The sequence below is a fragment of the Epinephelus lanceolatus genome, chromosome 9, assembly GCF_041903045.1.
Source record: "Epinephelus lanceolatus isolate andai-2023 chromosome 9, ASM4190304v1, whole genome shotgun sequence".
Lineage (NCBI taxonomy): Eukaryota > Metazoa > Chordata > Actinopteri > Perciformes > Serranidae > Epinephelus > Epinephelus lanceolatus.
Genome location: NC_135742.1, coordinates 19,551,897 through 19,571,472, shown reverse-complemented (window position 1 = coordinate 19,571,472; position 19,576 = coordinate 19,551,897). Strand labels below are relative to the sequence as shown.

General features: G+C 41.0%; 1 protein-coding gene across 1 annotated transcript in view; it reads right to left on the bottom strand.

Moving 5' to 3' along the window:
• The window catches only part of pgm5 (phosphoglucomutase 5), a 46,052-nt gene that overhangs the window by 14,276 nt on the left and 12,200 nt on the right, over positions 1-19,576 (bottom strand). The window contains exons 7-9 of the mRNA XM_033620490.2: positions 8,950-9,065; positions 2,418-2,553; positions 1,570-1,753 (exon numbers count right to left, since the gene is read on the bottom strand). Of these exons, the coding sequence (XP_033476381.1) occupies positions 1,570-1,753; positions 2,418-2,553; positions 8,950-9,065 (436 nt within the window). The remainder of the gene's footprint in view (positions 1-1,569; positions 1,754-2,417; positions 2,554-8,949; positions 9,066-19,576) is intronic.

Sequence of the window (19,576 nt, the reverse complement as noted above, 5' to 3'; positions counted from 1 at the left end):
GTGTGTGTGCATGTTTAAGATGTAGGGCAGATCTGACCCCATGAAACCTGAAGGACCTGATTTGAACTGCACTTTCTGATCTACTGCATTTGCCGGTTTGCTCTGACCTAAATTGCTACAGGTCATGTATCACTGAAAAAAGTCTGATAACATGAGTAACACACACTGCATCTTAAGCCACTGAAATAAAAAGAATACAACACATTTCTGGTCTGAATATAACTTCATCATGTGAAAGACTGTGCCCATTATATTATATTTTGCCATGTGGCAGGTATACTATGCAAGAGCACCACATTTCTCTCCTCGTCTTTGCATATTACCACGGCCTGTCGTATCCCTTTGTTGCACTATATGGACCAAAGCCAGAAACACTGGATCAATGACATATACTACCACAACAATGTAAACCCACTTGAGGCGTGCATGTTCATGTAGTAGCATGGTATTTAATGGTAACCATCCCATGCAGGGTGACAGGGCTGGGTATCGTTTAGGGTGCTTTCACACCTACCATGATTGGTTCAGTTCAATGGAAGTCAAGTTCGTTTGCCCCCTAAGTGTGGTTCATTTGGGCAGGTGTGAACACAGCAATCACACTCGGGTGCGCCCCAAAACAACGGAAAAAATGAACTCTGGTGTGGTCTCTATGTGGTGAGAATGTGCCCCGGCCTGAACCAACAGCAGTTACATGACACATTGTTTGGGTTAAACATGAGCATGTTACAGTCCTGGAGGATTATTAATGTGCACCTCCTCCTGTACTGCCGTTTTCAAACTGTATGGTTTGACTAAAATGAACAATGACAGCAATGTAGTCCACGATGAGCAGCGCTAAAATCAACCTGCGTAGTTGTCCCTCCATTGTGACATTAGAAAGTGTCACATTTATCTTGCAAGTGTACTCCTCTTCACCGTTTTGTTTACTTCCTGGAATTTTCCCACATGGAAATTCTGACCAATCAAGAGCAGCTTTCTCGTGCAGGCATTTTATCTGGTCTGCATGTAAATGCTGCCGTGAGAACATGAACCAACTCTAGGCAATTATAACTTAATTCTAACTATTAGGTCTTGCAGGTATCATCTCTTCTCCAGAGTTCAAAATTAGTAATGAGGAAGTCAAAGGTGTAGATTTGAGGGAGATACAGGGGACACACCCTCCTCAATATTTAGAACATGTCCATGTCAACAACATTACAGTAGCTGAGGGCCTTTACTCTGACCAACTGCTAGAACATGACTCATACATGCAGCAATGCCTCCAGTAAAGTAGGTGGTGGCAGTATTGGCCATGAAACAGACAGATGAGAAGTAACTATGCATGGTTAGATCTGGAAATACCATGACCATGCAGAAAAGGCACAGATGGGTGCATAAAAATTCACCAGAATGTAGGAAATGAAGTGTTTGACATTCAAAATTAATGTGCCCCGCCAAATGTTGAAGAAAAACCCTGCACCTGTCATGGAAGTAATAGAAATTTTTCCACTCGTCTAATTTTATTGCATGTCCTTCTAAATTTGTCTTTCCTTTCCACGGTCTTTCTACCCTCTTTTAGCCCAGACTGACCTGGTTTCGAGCCACTGATCCATCCACGGGGTCGATGTACTCGAAGTTGTCGGCCCTCTCCACGCTGTATATGTGGTCTCCCACGGCAAACTTCTGGCTGGTGAAAGCTTTGTCTGAGATGACTCCTTCCAGATCCCTCATCAGGTAAAAGGCTGCACGCGGGTCCAGGCCTTCATAGTCAAACCTGATAAACACATAAATGCTCAGTTAGATGCTTACGTGCCCAGCATAGACACACACATGCACACTAGTCAGAGGAAAAGCTTTCTAGAAGAATAACTGATCTAAGATAAACAGACATTTTTGAAGCTTTGCTTTTGCTTAAAATGCCCCTAAACTGCAGGAGACAAAGTTTGTCTCTTTCCTCATGACAGATGTTTAACAGACTTTTTTGGGATCTGGTCCTTGGCCTGTCGTGTCTCTCCATCTACATGTTGTGGGAAATATACATCAAATTAGGAAAGCTCTCTGTGGGAACGTGAAGAACTGCAGCAACTGTCAGTGGGAACGTTGACTGCAAAAACTATCTCTGCTTCTCACAGGGGAGAGGTTAAAATAAGAACGAGTGACAACCAGTGAGGAGGACTGGAGGAGAAGTGGACGAAGGTGAAGGCCTGGGAGACATATTTGGCTTTGGTAGGGATACAAGAGGATTGGGACTTTGGGGAAAAGAGGGAAGTCAACCTCAGGGTTTGCTGATTTAAATAAATTCAAGATATAACAAGTAGCTCCACAATTTAAACAAGGAGAGACCGATGAAGAGATAAATGATAAAAAAAAATACACCACTGCCCAAATGCATCATGAAAGCACAGCTCCATATTCAGAGAGATTATTTAGCTGATTACCTGCAGTAGTAGTTACGTCCAAACTTGGCCCAGTGTTCTCTGACGATCTGCTCAACACCCTGTTTCCTGGCAGCCATGATGGACAACCACATCAACACCGACCACAAACCATCTTTCTCACGAATGTGGTCTGAGCCTGGAGGAAACAAACAGGACATAATGCAAAAGTCAGTAAGCTTTAGAGGAGCTGGTATGTGGCTTTTTTGTCTTTGAAGCAAGCCAGGCTAGCTGTTTCCCCCTGTTTCCAGTCTTTATGCTAAGCTAACCATCTCTTGCCTCCTTAAGTTATGTTTTTTCATTTTATTCATTCATGTTGTTTCCTGTTTTACTTTGAAACTCACATCTCCTCTCGTTTCAGATCACTTCACTTCCTGCTCCTGTGTGTTTTCCCTCCCTTTAGATGACTTCACCTGTGTCTGATTGTCGGTCCCGCCCTGATAAGCCTCACCTGTGTCTTGTTACCCTTCCCCTCACAGAGTATTTAGTGTGTATCTTGTTTTCTCTCAGTGCCAGTTCAGCTTAGCTCCTTGTGTGTCTAGCGTTCCAGCCTTTTGTTTTCCTGTGTCGCCTTCTTGGTTTTTTGGATTTAGTCTGTTGATTCACTGTCACCTGTTTCCCAGTTGTTACACTGGAGCTACTTACAGTTGACCCCAGACTCCACTGACAAACTGTAATTTTACCTCACTGAACACAGGAACTGCAGGTCTACCACTGCCTCGACTTAGTTTGCTTGTGTTATTGTGTGAGCAGATACAAACTAAAACTTGAATCTAGCTTAGCATTCACCTCCCCTGCATATAACAGAAGGTCATGGAGAGTGCTTGGGCTTGGAGACGCACCAAACATCCCCACACAAATAATGTCTCCCGTTCCCCACCCTAAAACACACACGTACACACAAACAGAGTAGTAGTTCACACCCTTGATCGGTCTCCTTCACTGGGGAGCTATCAGTCTGTTCTCGAAAACAGCTGCACAGTAAAGGTATCTGTTAAGGGGGCACTTTGACATTTTAATAAGATTGAACATGTTAGTAATGTTTCCCCGGTAGAGCGTGGAGCTGGAAGTGGACTCTGTGGCTGGGTATTATTTTAAGTAACATGTGCATCTATTTTATGAGAAAAACACGAAGGTGTCATTAAGTCTGTTTTATAGCACACACAGTTCTTTGCTTTTGTTTTCTCTGTGGAACGCTGACAACAAGAGGTGCACTTTCTGTAGCTCTGTATCTGGCTCTAGATGCAGCTGTTAGGAAACAGACAGTTGCCATTTTTTGATCCCTGTATCAATGTCTGTCTCCCCTTGTCTCACTCTCTGACACAGAGAGAGACAGGGGGGTTACCTAGTCCAACATAGAAATCAAATTATTATAAGCAAAAGCACAACTACCTTTTCCAAATACGCTGTAAAATATGTCGTAAATGTTGCTTTTTCTCTGTCTCAGGGATTAACAACCTTTAAAAATCTGTCTGGACCTGCAAAACACATTTGAGCAGCCTATTAAGTCTAAATTAACCTGTAGGTCACCAAATGAGCATTCAGTAATATGTTTTACCACAAGCTGGCTCCTCTGCAGTGGGCTACTTGTGATTATTTGGTATTTAAACTGTGCAGTGAAAACACACAAATCTGTCCATGCACTATTAAATTCTCTATTTCCCTCTGCAGCTTTTCCTTATCCATAGCTTCATAGTTAGCCCAAGACTAGCCACCACTACTGAGGTTCTGCAAAATTTAGAGGAAAATTATTCAGTGTTGAGGCTACACATTGTTACAGATGGAGAATGTAAGAACACCTTGAGGCCTACAACAATGATAAATGAAAATGGGAGCCACTGGAGAGAAGCTAAAGAGCTGCATATGTCTCCAGAGCTGCAGGTTGCCTAATCCGGCTCTGCCCTGTTGCTGCTGTCTAGGGCTGCCCCCTAAGTTTTGACCAGACCTTAGTCGGCCGGAAAGGTCATTAGTCGGCATGATTTCAATGGTTGCTTAGTCGCAGAAATAAAAACAACGAACAAACGTGAACCTCTATTAAAATAAAATGTCAAAATAAATCAAAACCTATATGACTGGACCATGTGGGAATTTAATTTGAAAGGACAAACACAGGAAGTGGCCACGCTCAGCAGTCAGACACGTTACAAACCAATCAAAGCCGACAGATATCTTTTCCTTCTTCCATAAGTATTCATTCTGTGATAAACATGTAAAAGTTGATCAGGGGTACCCAGAAATTTACTGTACATCTGTCCCACAGATGATAGGCCTAAACACTTATAAACAGCGCCTGGAAGAAGATCAGCTCTGCACTCAGGATTTCAGGTAAATAGGTTATACAATGCTTGTTAAGGTTGCTTGGCAACCTCAGACACAACCTGCCACCACACTCTTGAAAGCTGGCACAGAAAAGGCACAAGAGAAGCACCCAGCGCCCACCCTCGCGTTTTCCAGGCGATTAAAAACATGGCATGTGTACCTAATTTCCAGGGCTGCTACCTGCGGTTATTCCACAGGCTAGTTAATAACATGTCGGGCAGGAAATCCAAAGTGTGGGATCATTTTGAGAAGGTGAAGGACGAACCCAAGGTGATATGTAAACTCATCTTCATTGGTCGACTACAAACATGACGTATCATCTGAAACATGTCAGTAGCTACATGCCCATTAGCCACTTAGCACAATCATTACTGCTTTGCCGACAGCGTCATTAACAGGCGGCTCGCTCAGTGTGTGACGTGCACTTGTAGATAAAATATAGGCCTATATTAATGAAGGTTCATTAGTACGGTTTTGTATTTCTCTGTAATGTAGCACAGTGTTAACAATGTTACTGATACTATTCTTTCTCACACCTTGAAACATGTGGATGACTAGTCGACTAATGGCCCTAAATGACAACTATTAGTTGACTAGGAAAATTCTTAGTCGGGGGCAGCCCTACAGCTATCAAAAAAAGTCACAACAAGACTTATTCAATGGTGTAATGATGGAACAAGGAAGTCCTAAAGTCAGTGCTATAGATATCTCAGTGTTTGGGGGAGACTGATGTTCATATTTTTGACTCATTCTGGGCAGGAAACATTACACAAACAATGATCATTTGTTTTTATATGTTGCAAACTGCTGTTTCCATCTGATAGCATTAAACTGCATGTTGTGCACAGTGACATTAAATTCTGTGGCTGGCATTATGTATTTGCAAACCAGCAAAATAAAAATCAAAGCAACAATAAAACAACCTACAAAACTTGCACAGCAAAGTTTGACAGATCTGGCAAAATTTACACTTGCAATAGTTCATGCTGTGTGTGTCTATGAGAGTTAGTAAAGAGCTGGAGTGGTGTACAGCTCTGATGATTTACAACTCAGGGCTCTCTCTGAGCTTTTGGCCTTACATGGGTAGACAACGAGTAAGCTCCCATAGTCCTCTGTGCTCTCTGTGTCTCTGCTGCTTCCACTTCACTACTGCTGGTCAATACTTATCATATTTTGGACTCTCCTTACTCCCTCGCAAACATTTTTCTTCTCGTGAAGTTTTTTCTCCCTTGTTTCCTCTGTTTTAAAAGTTAAATGTCATCTCCCATTAAAAGAATGAGTCAAAGAGAGGAGGAAAACTAAAGGAAAGTTGAAAAGAGACGGATGAAACTGAAATCAAAATGGGTCAGAACTGTAAAAGATGAAAAGGAAAAGTACAGAAGGGCACTAGAAGAGGCAGCGTGGAAAGCCAGATGCAAAGGGAGGGCAAGAGCCAATGTGTGTGTATTATTTGTGCATGCACATTGTTTATATTTTCTGACTGTGTATGTGTGTGTGTGCATTCATAGAAAACATTGCCACTGGAGGCCTGTCTGCATGTTGCAGTGATTCAGGGAGCCCTGTCTCCTTTTATAGCAGAAGAATGGGGATTATTTACACATGCAGTCAGGGTCACAGCCCTCACATCTATTACACGACTCTGACTGGAGCTGCAGGCAGTCAGGATGCACTGCTCGCAACTGTAGACCTGGAACAGCCTGAATGTGTGGAGGAGAAGGGAATAGGGAAATTGGGAGAAAAATTTTCACCTTTAAAGGGAAATGCTGATTTTATAAACACGCAGATGTTCTTTTCATCACGTTGGCCATCATTCCAATCAGTAATGATAACATTCCACATGGCACATTGATTGCTGAGATTTGGGAAAGTAGCAACATCAGTACAAAGAAGTCATATGGGCCAAGAAATGTGTGTGGTTAAATGATGATGAAGGTTTTAAACAAATTTCCAGGTTAGTCAAACTCATTCTGAAGATGAAACAAAAGCAAACAGTTTAAGTACTGAAATTATTATTGCTTGTTGAAAACATCCATCACAGTCTACCACGTCTACCACTACTATGAAAAGAATTTAGATATAGCTCCGTTCATTGTTATAAAAATTGCTCAGTAGTGTATGAGGCCAAAAAGAGTTCGACTTCCAGGTATAACATTACCCGCATCTCCCGCATCCATGGGCTCATACAGCAAGTGCACAAGTGTGTCTTTTTACCACTGCTCCCAGCTGCTAGGTCTCTGGCTTTCTCACATGAATGTCAGGAAAATAACTCTTTCCCAATGTAAATCTGTGGGAAAAAGTTTTTTTGAGCCCAGTCATGGATGTATGAGGAGAACTGGATACAGCGTTGGAGGTGGGGCCCCACTCATTGCTGTGAAAGTTGCTTAGTGGCACATGAAGTCAAAAAAGTTCGACTTGCATCATTGGGCCCATAGAGCAAGCTAGACCTTTGCTGGCCAAGCGGCTAACTTAGCTAACTTCTGGTTTCATGCCCCACTAACTCGAATGGGGATACCATGATTTAATAGCATGACTTTTCTAGACTTTTGAAATGTACTCAGACCAAATGGATCGAATCCTGATAGTGAAACAAGTCATTTTGCAGTGAGTTAGAGACTTCTCTTGCACAATTTATGTCCAGGGGGAAAGTCTTTCTGGGCCCAACAGCATTCTGTGACAGACCCGCAAGTTGTAAGTCCATGGTTTGGCCACTATGACAAATAAGCTTCAAAACTCAGCACTGTCGGTGGGGGCTTGTATTTTACAGGACCACTTCCTGCTTTACAATTTGTGATTTTGGACTCTATAAATAAAATGGACTCGACTGTAGTGCATGAATATTATTTTTCTGTGCAATGAGGAAGGACTATCAAAATTTCAGTTGTGCTCACTTCTAATTTTACCTACATATATAGCAATTTAGAAAATCTGTCTTAACCGTTGGCTTCTTCAAAATGTGTTCAAACAGACAATAGCATCGTGTAAAAAAACACAGCCTCACCTTCATTAAAATTAGACTACATTGCTACTGTTTTTGCTGCAAAACAATACAACATCATCAGACAATACACTGTGTTGGGCACATTCCTGATGGATAAAAATTATTTCCACCTTCAAAACTTTTCAGAGTTGTAAAATCCTGTCTTTATTCAAACAGCTGTGCAGTATTTTGGCATCTGATAGGCTTTTAAACCCATGGGTGTACCTTTTAAACCAGCCTCTGGCCTCACAGTATCTTAAATGATACTAGCTATCTGAATGACTGTATATAAACATGGACGACATGACAGCTCCTCAAAAGTGAAGCCAAAACATCTCGATTGCCCCCTGGTGGCTGGCTGCAGTATAGGTCATAAAGCCCACCCTCTCCATGTTGGTGGATGGGACATGGGCCAAACTAAAAACTCAAAGTACACATCAAATAATTTTTTTCCGAAATTGGTTTCTTATCACCTTGATTTCTGTTCAGGTGTTTTTCTGATAAAGTTGGTTCTTACTAGTTATTTAATGCTATAAAACAGGGATTTTACAACATGATTGAGAACTGCATGAGCCAATTAGTGGGCTTGGATTCAGTGGCGCTGCTCGCGATTGGTCAGACAGGTGTATGGCTGTGAAGATTGCCACTGCTCAGACTGTAGCCTGAAATGATGTCATCAGGGCAAGATGGCAGCAGCCAAATCCGGGATATTTTAGCCTCATTTCTGTACAGTCGGGCTAAGTGGAGACATGTCATCCATGTTTATATACAGTCTACAAATTTTCTGGTTGTCTGAGTGCTTGTATTTCTTACCCCATTGGGCTTCATCATAGTACAGTAATACAGTATCATAACTACTAGTACTGGTGACCAAAACTATGAAAATAAGTTGTATTAAACTGCAATATCCCTTTAAATTTGAGAGAAGGTTAACAGGAGACACACTTGTGTTTCCGCAGGTCCCTGCTGCATAATCACAGTCAGCAGCAGCTGGCCAGTGCAGTCTTCTAGCGGTGGCCTTGTTTGCAGGCACCTCAGTAACAGTTGCTGCTGAGCGGAGGGGATTTCTCAGTCACACACCCACGCACATTTTCCAAGTGGGTCCAGGGATTCGAATCAGTGACCTTCCCTTCACACGCTAACAGGCTGCTGCTGCTTTGTATCTGTATTCATCTGATTTCAGTACCGATGACATTGAACATTCACAAATTGAGTGTGCTGCAGCATGAGAGACCGTACCTGTCCCAAAGCTCTCCTCCCCGCAGAGGGAACAACGCCCAGAATCCATCAGGTTCCCAAAGTACCTCCAGCCCGTGGGAGTCTCATACAGCGCCAGTTTCATGGCTTTAGCTACCCTACAAACGTTCAGAGAGAAAGACAGAAACAAAAACAAAGTTAGTCCTTCATGCTCACATACACACAGTGTTTTTATCTCACTCTAATATCTAACGCCAAGCTTTCGTAGTTCCGATATAGAGATAAACTTACAAGCAATCCTCTGACCTTTGAAATAAAGCAAACCAAATGTTGTATGACAAGCGTAATCTGCCAGCAGCTCATCCAATAACTTAATAAGGCAAAGGCAGCAAGAACAAAGTGAGTTAACCTTTTAGCTGATGTTTGCTTTGAACCTGAGCCATGTGCTCTCATAGGGAGAAGAGAGGGAGTGTGTATGTGTGTGAGCAAGGGTGTGTGTGTGTGTGTGTGTGTGTGTGTGTGTGTGCTGGGGGTCCCGCAGAGGGATAAAGATGAAGATCGTACAGTATGTGGGAGTAAAGAGAGAGCAAAGAGACAGACAAGAGGGGAAAAGGGCAAAGAGAAAGTCTAATAAAAGTTCTCATTACAGATGAACAGAATGTCTGAATACAATAACATGGACTCACAGTAACATGATTATACAGCAGTATGCTTTGAGAAAGGGGCTGACACATTTGGACACAAATGAAAATAAAATAATGTAATATTAAACAACAAACAAAATCAGCAGCAATTAAAATAATCATCTCTTGGCACTGAGCACTTTGACACGGAGCCAAAGTCCAAAACCAAAGTGAGGTGCTTTTCGAGGTTGAAGATGACAGCTGATGGTGTGTATCAGATTGTTTCCTTAAATAATAAGATGATGGAACGAGTCTCAAGTTACCTGTTTTTTGTTTTTTTTATGGAGACAAGAAGAAACATCATATCGAGTGTCTTAGAAAAAGACTCAGGGTGAAGTTGGGTTACTTACTCTAAAATGTTCTACTTTTTCTATTAGTTTTTGATATCTTATTATGAGAATGTTCATGTATTTCGTACTTTATATTTATGGTATCTTGACGTATGTAGTCTGGAATAACTCATCCTCTGTTGTACTCTAATATTTATTCAGATTCAGATTAATTTTATTGTCATTTCCATGATGAAACATAAAAACGAAATGCTGTTTCACGTCTAAAACTGGCAAAAATGAAGGTTCTTAGTGCTGTAAAAATTATTCAATTAATAGATAGATAAATAAATAAATCTAAAAAGGGCCAATAAAGTGCAGGGAAAAAGAGTGCCATCAAAACACTAGGTGAGTGCATGTGTGCGACAGGTCAACAGATGTACTAAACTGTACTTCATTATCCTCTGAAATGCAATTTATATTGAAATGAATTTTCTACAGTTGAATTGTCGCTGCTTTTGCCTTTAATGTTGACATTTTGTTGCACTCAGCACATGATTATTTAAAAGGTACACCTGATGGCATTTAAGCACAAAGCGAATCTGATGAAGCAACATGCGAACGCGTAGTTTGCAGTTTTTTTTAAATGTTAGCTGTCAATAAAATAAGCATCAACCTGACTATCCTGATGTGAGGCGGAACTTTAACTTCCACTTTGTTCACTGTGGTTTATCCTGCACAAGCTGGCAACCAGGAGAGAGGCATGACTGTGCACGGGTACATTCAGTTCTTAGAAACAAATGCTGTTTCTTGGTTAATGTGATGCTTTTATCAGCAATTGATTATGGTGATATTTACACATGCATGCAAATTCATCTTCCTTGACATTATAAAAGTCAGTGTACCATGCTGTGATTTGTCCCTGGTTCAGGTTTCCGCACACATCATTGCAGTTTGTATGAGAAAGTTGGTTTGTTTTCTTTGTAAACCACAGAATGGGACACTGTTACATTTTTCTTTTTAAGGCCATATTTCATGAACTGCCTCCATTTTATGTTCGCTACTAACTCCTAAAACAATCAGTAGCTGCAACCTTTGATCACGCAGACAACTTGTGTACATTATTCCTCAAACCTACACTGTCTTTGTTGAAAGTTTTTGCTCCCTCAGCACGGTCTCAGATACAGAGTCACCTTAAACTGGATTATTATTATTATTATTATTATTTTTTTTTTTTTAAGATATTTTTTGGGCTTTTTAGCCTTTAATGTATAGGACAGACAAGTGTGAAGGGGGGAGAGAGAGAGGGAGTGACATGCAGCAAAGGGCCACAGGCTGGAGTCGAACCCAGGCCGCTGTGGCAACAGCCTTGTACATGGGGCGCCTGCTCTACCACTAAGCCACCGACGCCCCGAAACTGGATTATTTTTATATATCTTTATACACATTTTTATCTATTTATTATATGGGAGTTTTAAAAGAGGATTAAGGACTATTTGGCCACCGTATACGCAAATGTCTGGTTACTGAACGCTGATAATTCAACTGAGTGCTTTAAATTGGCTGTTTGTTTTGAGTCTGATGCTTGTCTTTTGTTTATGAATTTTTGCTGCTGTTTGTTTTAACATTTTTAGTTTGTTTGTTTCCATGTTAAACCCTTGGCCAGGACTTCTTTGCAAAAGAGATTTTGAATCTCGATGGGAATATGAGCTAGCATCTGTTCCATTAGCATCAACTAAAAGGCTATTAATGGGGATTTTAGTCCATATTCTAAACTAACTAATGACAATTTACATTCAGTAATAACATGTGAGTCAGCCATCGGCCCAGTGTCAAAGCCTCATGGGAAAGGTTGTCATTAAGGACACCAAGGTCATGACCTAATCTTTGTCTCTGGAAAGGTTTTAATGCCGTGTGGGAGAGTTCATAGTTCTACAGTTGCACAAAGTATATACGGTGGATTTACTAAAGCAGACAGGCCTGTATGTTAGACCCCGTATCTTTAAAGCTGCCATAATCAACATTTTTACAATAACAATGGATCAAACGACTTCTTGCATGTGAGAGGAGTTGCTCTTAGTATTGACCCCACTGAGAATTATCACCCATCTCTGCCATCTCCCTCAGCTCAGTGGAGCATTTCAGCAACTTTCATGTCATTGTTTGGATTTTATGACACACAACTGTTTTGGTTCACTCGCAACCCTCTTATAGCATAGTTTCCAGCAGCAGCAGGCAGCTGTTCTTGGCAAAAAACTCTGATAAACCCACCGCACACTGTTTGCTTAGCACCAAACGGCAAAGTTAGCAACTAGCTGGTAAAAATAGTGGAGCATTTGGCAGCTAAAGAGACAGAAATTTTCCTCAGGAGTTGGTGGAGACCATAATGAAGCTTAAAATGATTCAATATAGGACTTGTATTGCAGAACATTTTAATTATGTTTAACCTGCTTTTGTAGTTTTATCTGCTGTGATATTGTGTTTCAGTCTTGATATTGTTTTATTCATCAATGCACTTTAATGTCTCTATGCTTCTACGTGTGTACATAAATGTCTGTCTTGGCAAAATCTGTATCCCTTTCAAGTGTTTTAGAAATGCTTTTTTTAAGTGCTACATAAATCCAATAAACTTGAAATGAAATAAAATACACATTCATCAAGTGGTCAAAACAGCACAAAGTACATGAAATTGGTAACAAATTCAGCATATAAATTTTAAAAAGTGACACATTCATGGCTAAGCAAATTGCAAATTTAAATTTTTTTTTTTTTACTTTTAACTGTTTTTGATTAGGACAATAAAAGATTTTTTTTAATTTCTCCACAAGAATTATTTTCCTGACACAGTGGAAACAGCTTTAAAACAGTATTTAGACTATTGTGCACTGTGAACATTTTGGTGGGGTGTGGTTTTACCAAAGAAATTTAGACTCATTAACTAAGTATTTCAAAAATCCTGACTATTACCCTGCTCATGGGAGCTGAAGTTGTGGAATGCTAACAAAAAACCATTGCTCTCTGATTAAAATCATGGAGCTCTTACATTTTTACCATTCAGAGTAGTAGTAGTTGCAGTTGCCAGTGTATGTCAGATTATGGATGATGAACCAAACTAACATGTTTCAGCTTTTCAGAAAAACTGACAAAACACCCTGCATGAGAAAGTCCATTGGTCAGACGCTAGTGAGACAGGTTATAGTACAACCCACTTGCCAAAATGAATATTGGCATTGCATGTTTCTGCAAACCACAGATAAGTTACATGTTGAAACTTTAAGTTTATGTTCCACTTTTCAGTTTCATGTTGTGGCAACTCTGCTTAACGTGTGGTTGGACAGATAAAACACTTGGTTAGCTAAAGATCATGCTTTGGCTTAAAATATCTGGTTGTGTCACTGCAAACATGGCTGGAAGTGTCCTGACGTGACGTCTCATTAAAAAACACTTGCATTTTTCTCAAACTGTGGTTGGCAGCCATTTTGCCTCGATGTCACGCCAACCTCCATCACCTCCTCCTGATGAGGCACTAACCTCGCATATAATCTGAATTATGTTACCTTAGAAAAGTTGATATGATACGTATGACATGTACAAATGTAACATATCCATGGCTTGCAGAAACATACAATACCAACATTTTAGTTTGGCGACTGGGCTGGATAGTAAGATGAGAAGGGAGGACTCAGGCACTCTCTTTTGTACTATGAAAGTTACCAAGCCTGCTTGCAGAGATGGCTACCGAGTGCCCATCCCATCCCACACATCCTCAACCACATCAACCATATCTCCTCAGTAATCACTGCAACATGTAAATATAATTCCCTGCACTCAGCTAAGAATGCTGGAAGAAATATTTAACACACCAAAACAGTTGTTGTCCCCTAAGAAACAAACTGTCAATCCCAAATGTTTGTCCTGTGGGATGCTGTTGGAATCCAGAGTATAATATATGTGGATGTGGGTGGGTTTCTGTGTTTCTAAGTGGTTGTACACATCCACACAATCATCATGCTCACAAACAAACTCCACAGTGCCCAGCACAGTTGTTTACAAGAGGATGGGATAAATTACCAAATAAGAGTAACCAACTTTATTCCCCTCTGGGGATACAAGAGTTGGAACGGAAAGCCTGGCATTGCTTTGAGAAAACAAACTCTGGCTTTCTGACAAGCCTTTGACGTCTAAAATGGCACGTACACGGCCAACATAAGCTTGAAAGTGACCCTACCAGCACTCAGTTTTCAAATGATGTTGCAAAAAATGTGTGAGAATAGAGTGAACCATGTTTTCTCAAGTTCGATGATTGTACCAGCTGAGCTTTAACTCAGCAATACCATAAACACTGGGGAAAACACGCATAGCCATACATAGCCTTCATGCACAGATATGAACTCAGGGTTGGGGTTAACAAGCACAATCAACAATCAGTGTAGCCTTTTTGTACGTTTACACACATGATATGACATTCCTCAAACAAACACAGTTAGAAATACTGCATTTTCTGGTTTTAGGTCCACCAGTATAACCCTCTCAAAGCCAAGCAATGAAAGCAAATATGTGCAATCACAATCAAGCATATTTAAAGAGATACACTGTCTCAGGCCAGCCAGGCTCAGTGGATGCTGCCTCTCTCTCCACAGGCTGTGCCAAAACAGAAAAATGCTGGCAGTAGAGTGTGACAAGAGACAAGAGGAATGAACTTGGAAGGTTTCTATTTAGGGCTGTAATCCCCCTGTGTGTAGGTGTGACCTCTCATCTGTGAGGCCTGGGTCTATCAATGTCCGGCACAGGCCGAGGGGCCAAAAACGCCAGGGCCCCTCCACCTTCAGCTGCAAAATGTCGCTCAAATTTATATGTACCAGCCAGGAAGAGACTAAAGTTACCATAAAGAGGTGCAAACGCAATGCGAAGAGACGCAAAATAACAACAAAAGAGGTGGTGGGGCCTTTTGTATTTCTGTGTCCAGGTGTCCTTTGTCTCATAATCTGCAAAAGCCTTGATCTTGATTGACCTTGACCTTGAGTAATGATTGTGATAGTAAAAGTTAGGAAAGTTTCTACAACTTTTTTTTCTTTTTACAGAGTTTAGACTTTGAATCACTATATCTTTTGTGATTAACTTCTTATTAACACCATTTATTCAGTATAGGTATGTTACAGGTACAGAAAAGGTAATAAACCCTTCCTACTGGAGCACTGCTTCTTGAGACACTGAGATCATTAGGTTGGAAATCTGTGTTGCTGTGTCTTTCCAAAGGCTGAGAGTCGAGGACTTTGCTTTGTTGATCCGTGCTGTGGATAGTTCAAGCATCAATATATCACGAAAGTACGCCAACCACTGATAAATACTGAGTAAGTGAGGAAGGAGCCAGAGTTGCGTTTGAGCCAGCAAGACAGATTTTCCTGTGTTTTTCAAACGAGTTCAGTTTAGAGTCATCATTAACCAAACAAATAATTGGGTCTATGAAGATTTGGTGACCAATCATGTCAGATATCACTGTAGCTGTTGTAATACACTTTTCCACATTCCCAAACCATGTGTAAGAAAGTTCCAATTTGTTCAGGCTGGCTTTGGTGAGGTATTTCCTCTGGGGAGTCCAATATGTCCTATGGCATATGCTGAAATGGATCAACTGGTGATTTGGGTTCTTTGAACATCTGAAAATATTGCTCCAAACTGCACTCCAATCAACTGTAGTTTCTTGAGAGGTCAAATCTTCCCATTTTCTGACTATTGGGAGTTCTCCCACAAGAGCATCTGTTAGATTGGCATAAATCCTAGACACCAGTTCTCTAGAGGGGAAATCAGAGAGCCATTCAATGACTGGGTGTACATCCAGACCCTTTCCCCGTGGGGCTTCATAACATTTAAAGGCAGAACGCAGACACAGGTTAAAGAAAAAGGACGTCTTTGGGATGTTAAAACAGGCTCTTAGTGTTCTCAAAGGTTAGAAGACCTTTTGAGTTGTATTTTTTTACTTAAATACATCTTATAAGATGTTGGGGGCATTTTTCTTTATATTAGGAGAGCACTGCAGCAAGAGAAGAAAAAACTCTGTAAGTAAGATGAAATGAAAATGAAGAGAGGTAGAAGAGGTCTGTTGTGACAATAATTCAGATGCTTTGCCCCCATAAGGTGAAGGGCAGACAGAGATTTCAGGCTCAGCTACCTTCCATCATCCTGAGCTCAGAGCTCAAAGTTTAGGATTCCAAACTTCCACACACACTGATCCGCACACTTACAGTATAACTACACAGACAATGAACACACACGCAAACACTAATCAACCAATGTGTCCTGTGTTTTCTCTCTGTCTCTATCTCTGCATATATCTCTCATGCATCGGCAGATTCACAGGGGTCATGTGAGGCATGAAGTATCTCTACATCTGCAGAGTGAAATTTTGCCAGCTTTTGGCCGTGGCTTGATATTTTACCAAACATAGCACAGCAGTGCCCTCTCTGCTCACCTCCCCCTCTGAAGAGAGCTCAGCCTGAACTTAAAAGCTTTAGGCTGGCATTCAGACAAAAAGCACAGCGTGCTGGAGCTTTACTTGGGCTCGAAATGTTCTTCTTGACCTGAACCAGGAACACTCTCTGGACAACACGGTAATTTAATACACTGTAGATGTTGCCACAGAGGCCAAGACTGAAAATCAAAATTAAAGTTGAGATGATTTCTGTAAATGGTCATAGCTTTTACCAACACTTTTTGTGGAATCAGTATCAGAATACCTTTCTGACACCATTTCAAAACACTTCTCTTGGCTTTTCCAAAGTGGTGTCAAAATGATATTTATCATCTAATAATATTATATCAGGGGAGAAAGTGTGTTTGTTGGGTCAGTGTTTGATTTGGCTACCTTCTGCATCTTGTGTCCTATCAAAATATTGGTTTATAAAACAACATTTGAGCTTGATGACAGCATTTCATGTTCTTTTTTCAGCACTGCAAATGAACTAAATCTTAGAAACTTTATATGGGAACAAAACTCCAGCCCAACCAAAGCATGTCTGGTATGGTCTGGTTGGGATCAGGCAGACTGCATAGGACATACCTCTCAGTTTGAAACATCTTAACACCAAATGTTGTGATTAAGAGTGTGTGACAACTTGGCAAGCCGAGAAGTTGCAATATATAGATAAATATGTTGGATAAATGGTTGAAAATGGTAACGATATGAATGCAAACCTACTGAAAATGTGATTTAAAACCACTCAGTTTAAAATCATTTTAAATTAACACATCTGGAGCATGCCTGATGGTGTTGCAGACTTGGTACTTGGACTCTCCAAATAAGGTTTTAGGGGTGCGTTAGACAAAAAGAGTTGGGAACCACAGCCTTATAGCACAATGACACCTTGATGCCAAATCAGGCTAAATTTATGCTCTTTTTGAGTTGCAACCTTCTAGATCTGTGCCAATTTATGGTGTTTAACATTTCTTGGGTTCTTTTCTCATTCCACCAAAACATAATTAAAAACATGATTCAAATACCACAATACTCAAGGGGCATGTAAAATGAACCTTGTGGTAGTTGCACATCATGTCTTATAAGACCTTAAAGCCCCATTCTAGTGTATTTTGGCATTTTTATGATCTGTCATATCTCACTGAGTCATGATTAGCCCAGCTGTCTGCCAAATATTTTTGACAAAGAAGTTAATTTTGTGCTCATATTTAAAAAAGAAGGTTGTTGCTAAAAAAGGAAGATGGAGTTTGACTATAATAGAAGCTGCAGGTCATGTGCAGGTCATATTTGCACAGGTGCACTGTCATGCCTCTTTGGGTCTGAGTGGCACAACTGCTCAACATCATTGTGAGCTAGCTAGTAAATTTAACTTGTATTTTGGCTATACTGACAAACGCAATAGATGTGGACCATTGGTTGAGAAGATGTCATATGGTATGTATGTTTTTACTGGCTACACCTGCAGCGCAGATACAGCAGGGTTGTTTTCGACATGGGCAAAACAGGACTGTGAGCTTTCAGTTTAGGATTGTTTCTTCAGTTTTGGACCCAGCAAAGTGCTGTGAAACTTCAACTTTTTCACTGAGTTTGTGTAACATGGATAAGTTAGCATCTACAGATTACAGTTGGTTATGTGGGGGATAAGGTTACTAAGCATCAGCCAGCTGATACAGGAAAAATAAATAACAACAGGGGGATGGAGACCCCAAATTGTAAGCTTGGTTTGATACAAAGTAGCCAATATAAAGTATGACTAGCTTACTTATCAGAGATGATTATAAATTGGTAGGAAATATTGATTTAAAATTAGCCAAAAACCTAGAAACTAGAGTTTCGGCTTTGTCTCTCTGTTGTGTTTCCTGTTTCCCCCTCCCTAGTGTCCGGAGTGTCCCCCTCCTCCTGCCAATTAACTTGAGTGCCAGCAGCTGCTGAACCTCCACACCTGAGTCCCATCAACAATCAATCCACTGCAGTATGAGAGGCCGTTTACACGTTGCCGGCTATTTTCATAAACGGACATTTCACCGTCTCCGTTTTCAAAAAGATCTTCGTTTACACTTACCCGTGTATATATACACAAGAGCATGCCAAACCTGTAGGTGGCAGTGTAACGAGAAGCTCAAGCCTTCCATGTATCCATTGTCACCATAGCAACATAGGTCGCACTTTTTACACAGGCGCAAGTTCCGGCGCATACTGTGACGTGGGCTGCCTATAACTCCGTTTATCTGCGTTTATTTCAGTTTACATGCAAACGCGCAACCGGAGTTTTCCAAAATCTCCACTCTGGCCGGAGTTTTTAGAAAGACTCGTTTTCAGAGGAGAAATCTCCGTTTGCGTGTAAACGAAGGGCACAAACGAAGGAAGATGTCTCCGTTTATCAAAATCACCGTGTACGTGTAAACGGCCTCTGAAACCCCAGCTCAGACCTCCAGACTCTGCCAGATCATTCAGTCTCCTCTGCAGTACAAACATCTAGGCCAACTTCTAGTTTATTTTTGACACTTGGCCTTTTTGTGCTGTTTGGACATAAATTTACACTTTGTTATGCGTCTCAGGTTCACAACACCAGCCTCAACCATAACCTGCCACGTCTAGCCTCATTCTCATCTTCTGCCTCTGGATTTGGACTGCTCTGCCTTCAGCTAATCTGCCTGCACTGCCTTACCATTCCCAGACATTAAAGTATTCTGCTCCACTACTTCAGTCTATAATAAACTGCCTCTAACCTTTCCGTTTCCTGGTTTGTGCATGCATAAGGGTCCTAAGTTGAAGTGACACAACATGTCCATATCAACAGTCAGTTTGATAGTTAGGCTGAGTGGTTATTATTCAGAAGTGACTGAATTCCAGCTAACATTAGATTCATATTCAATTGTATTTCCTTTATGTGACGGAGGTAGAGACAAATCCCCCACCTCATAACTATAGACTAGAAAAAAATGGCCATAGCTAACGAGACATCACCCACTGGCTTGTGGATTGCCGTTTAAAGCCTTGAGGTCAGCATTTCGGCCGTCGCCGTCTTGGAATTTTGTAGCCAGAAGTGACCAAATTTGGACGTGGGTGGAGCTGACACACTAACTGAGGTGATGCCTTGTAGACAGCCTGTCATTCAAAGTGGTCACGCCCCTAATTATGCATAACTTTCATGCCTCTTGCTCATAACTTATGTTAAAGTGACCACTATCGCTATCCATGCTAATACCCATGCTTCACTTTGACATATATGCTAGAATGGCAAA